The 3,497-nt window shown below is 55.2% G+C and overlaps 1 protein-coding gene across 1 annotated transcript in view; it reads right to left on the minus strand.

Moving 5' to 3' along the window:
* The window catches only part of CARD10 (caspase recruitment domain family member 10), a 26,812-nt gene that overhangs the window by 12,647 nt on the left and 10,668 nt on the right, over positions 1-3,497 (minus strand). Inside the window, exons 2-4 of the mRNA XM_035903217.1 lie at positions 1,613-1,831; positions 1,098-1,235; positions 450-775 (exon numbers count right to left, since the gene is read on the minus strand). Of these exons, the coding sequence (XP_035759110.1) occupies positions 450-775; positions 1,098-1,235; positions 1,613-1,831 (683 nt within the window). The remainder of the gene's footprint in view (positions 1-449; positions 776-1,097; positions 1,236-1,612; positions 1,832-3,497) is intronic.

Here is a 3,497-nt window from a genome sequence, read left to right on the forward strand (position 1 = left end):
ACACACAGCTTGACTGCCTGCTGCGTGCCTGTGCGGCCCGGACACGGCGCAGGCGCCCATCAGCAGAGCGGGCAGCGCAGGGCAGCGAGCACGGCCAGGAGCAGACGGGGCATCTCACGGCACCAACAGCCAGGCTGAGAGCGCCGAGAGATGCTGGGGAAGGCATTGCCTTGGCAGCTCCTCTGAGGAGTTGGTTCTGGCTCCTCTGGGTGATACATCCCCAGCTGGAGATACATCTGGGCAGCAGGGCAGCAGCAAATCTCCCATGCCATGCCCCTGACTTGGATGCTCTGCCCTACTCAGGGCACACTCCCCATCAAGAGCAGGGGCATGCACCCCGACACATGTCCTGCCTGCCATCAGCTCCTTCACACTCACGGGCCACCACGCACGGCTGTCAGACCCCAACCACCTCCCATGGCCAACCCCCACACTCCCTGGGGCCGTACCACCAGCTGCAGGTCCCGGCTCCGCAGCACAGCCATGTTCTTCTCCTCGCAGAGCTGGGCGTAGCGCATGGCCATCATATAGTTCTCGTCCTTCAGCCTCAGCAGCTCCATGCTGTTGGTGTCCCACTCCTCTCTCAGCCGCTGGCAACGCTCCTGCACCTTCAGGAGCTCCTGCAGCTGCTGCTCCAGCCGGGCCTGCTCTTGTTCCAAGGCCTGGTTCTTCACCTGGAGCTGGTGCTCCTTCAGCAGGTGCTCCTTCCGCTGAGCCCTCACCTTCTTCACCTCCATCATCAGGAACTGAGTTAGTCCTTCAGGGCCTTCCTCATCTGGGGGAAGACAAAGGAGAATCAGGTCCTGGCTGCTGGGACAGTGGTAACCCCAAAAAAAGCAACTCAATGCTCCGTTTTCCATCAAGAGGTGCCAAGCTCTCCTATGGGTTTGCAGCCCTTCTTGTCCCAGGCTTACAGCACTGTGGTCCATCACACACATACATATGGTCCCCTCCCTTCCAGATCCAGAGCACAGAGCTGTCGGGGGTTCCTCGCACACACGTAGCACAAACCAGGGCTTTATACATGCATGTGCACAGATTTCTAGCCCTTCCCATGCAAGCAGCAGCTGAAGGGGGGACGGAGCCCCTGCCCCTACCCAGGATCATAGAGCAGCGCTGGACTGGCTCCCTCCCTGTTAGCCGGGTGTAGTGCTCTGGGTAGTAAAACTCTAAAGACTCCAGGAAGGCTTCGTAGCCTCGCTTCCCACGGCGCCGAAGGACATCTATCAGGTAACCTGGGAGAAGGGATAAAGAGCCAAGATGAATTCCCTGCAAACCAGAGAGAAAACAGTACAGACCAGCTTTGTGATACAAAAGAGCACCTCCACCAGTTCTGCTTCCATCTACAAGAACGGGAATGGCTGGAGGAGGGAATATGCAGTGGGAGCACTGCCCTCATCTGTGAGCGCCCAGGGGAAGGCACAGAGGCACACGAGAGGGAGGTCTGGCTGCTGCAGAGCATCTCAGAGAACAACAAAGCTGGGGTAGCACTGCAGGGGGATGGACCAGGAGGCCACACCACCACACACTGGGTAGCATCCACTGCATGTCAAAACCAGGTCGTCCCCCACAAACCAGCCCCATCCAAGTGCAAGTTTGTGCTCTCTCCCACCTGTCTGGTTGCTTTTGCAAGGGAATCGGCATGAATTCAGCACCTCCTCCTCATCCTGCTCGTCTATCACGCGGCACTGGCGCAGGTATGGGGTGAGCTTCGCAGGGTTCAAGGAGCGGGTCAGCTGGTGCCGTGCACTCTCAATCTTCTCCCAGATGGTGTCTTCTTCCTCCTCCTGCTCCGAGAGGCTGCAGGCTTGGAGAGGGGCATTCTCCAGGGCTGGGGGGGTAAAAGGAAAGAGAAGCTCTGAGGAATGATGGAGGAGCACAGGGTAAAAGGCATGGGATAACATGAGTCAAGGTATGATCCTGCAAACAATTTGGTAGTCTTACAAATGGGACTCAGATACGTCATGAGTCATTTTACACACAAATTGGTCCAGCAGGATCTTGCATGTCCACCCACGACCTTAGATATGCAGGAGGGAAAAGGCAGTGGTGCGTAAAGGAGTGAGGAGCATATTAAGTAGGAAGACTAGGGAAGATGTCATCTTCATCCCTGAAGAACTCCTAAATCCCCCCTGCTGTCACACATCTTCCATTTTTCCCCATCCCCAAGAACAGGAAACTCTCAGGACCAAGAGTTTTCTCAGCCTGGGACATGGTCCCTCATACTGTAGTTGGAGAGGAGTTTCCCTGGGGATCCATTTGCCCTGCACCATGCCCCGAGCATCAGTGACCAAACTGAAGTTCTCCAGGGCATCGTCCCATGGAGCACCTTGGCTACAGGTACTGGACTCAAAGGGGAATCGCAGAAGCATATCTTCCACGTTTTTTCCACACAACTGTGTGGAGCCCTGGAAATACACAACAACAAGGCAATCCCCCTGTCAAGCAAATAAAGCAAGAGTGACCCCCTGAAGTCAAAGGACCGAAAACCCCTAGGGCAGTGGTGAATCTGCTCCCGTAAGTCCTACAAGCTGTGATGGAGCAGGTATGTGCAAGGAGCTCTCTTCCCAGCTGTGCATCAACTCGACCAACATTACCTATTTTCACTTGAGAAATAAAATCTGCTTCACAGGCCTACACAAATCCTTTTAGCTGGCAAGGCAAAGCACAGCAAAGATCTTCCGAGACCTAGAAATCACCTCTCCTCCCCAGTGTGCACCGTTACCTGCTGCTCTGGTCCTGGCATCAAGTCTAGCTTTCCCACCCCAGCCATACAAACGTTCCCAGGTGCAGCACAGAGGTTCACATTGCATGAAGGCAGAGGGAAGGTAATCTCCCACTCTTTTTTTCTTTTCTTTGGGTTTTGGGTGTTTGGGATTTTTTTTCTTTCTTGCAGTGAGAATAGTATCATTCGATTTCAAACAGCCAACTAGCACAGCAAGGAGGATGGCTGAGAGCTGTGCAGAAGTTAATCCTCCAAGTAGAAATATGGGAGGCTCAGGGTCAGCTGGATGACGGATAACAAGAAAAGAGAATTGCTGAATCCACAATAGACACTCAAGTGTCTGATTTCCAGCACCAAAGGGCTTAGGAGCCTAAATACTGATACAGATCTGGATCATCCCTAGGTTGAATAAAGAAAACAAACTGTGTTTCTTGCCAGAAACCGATCTCTCTCATTTGGGACAGGCTCCCTTGCCACAGGGAGACAAGTACGCAGGAGGAGGACGCAACAGCAGGTCACAGGCTTGAGCTCCGCTCCTCGGCAGCGGGTTTGTGCCTTAAAATCAAAGCGTTTCTCCGAGAAACCCAAGCCGGCTGTGCAAGCAGCCACCAGCTTCTCGGCAGAGAGAGCGAGCGGGGTGAAGGGGCCTGGGAGCCGGCACCCCTCTTCCCGGCCAGGGCTCCCCTCCTCCCGCCCCGGGGGGGCCGGGGGGTGCAGCGCTTTCCCTTTCGGCCAGCCCGAAGGCGCTCTTCGAGGAACGGCGAGCCGGAGG

The sequence above is a fragment of the Egretta garzetta genome, unplaced genomic scaffold, assembly GCF_000687185.1.
Source record: "Egretta garzetta isolate BGI_Z169 unplaced genomic scaffold, ASM68718v1 scaffold51, whole genome shotgun sequence".
NCBI lineage: Eukaryota > Metazoa > Chordata > Aves > Pelecaniformes > Ardeidae > Egretta > Egretta garzetta.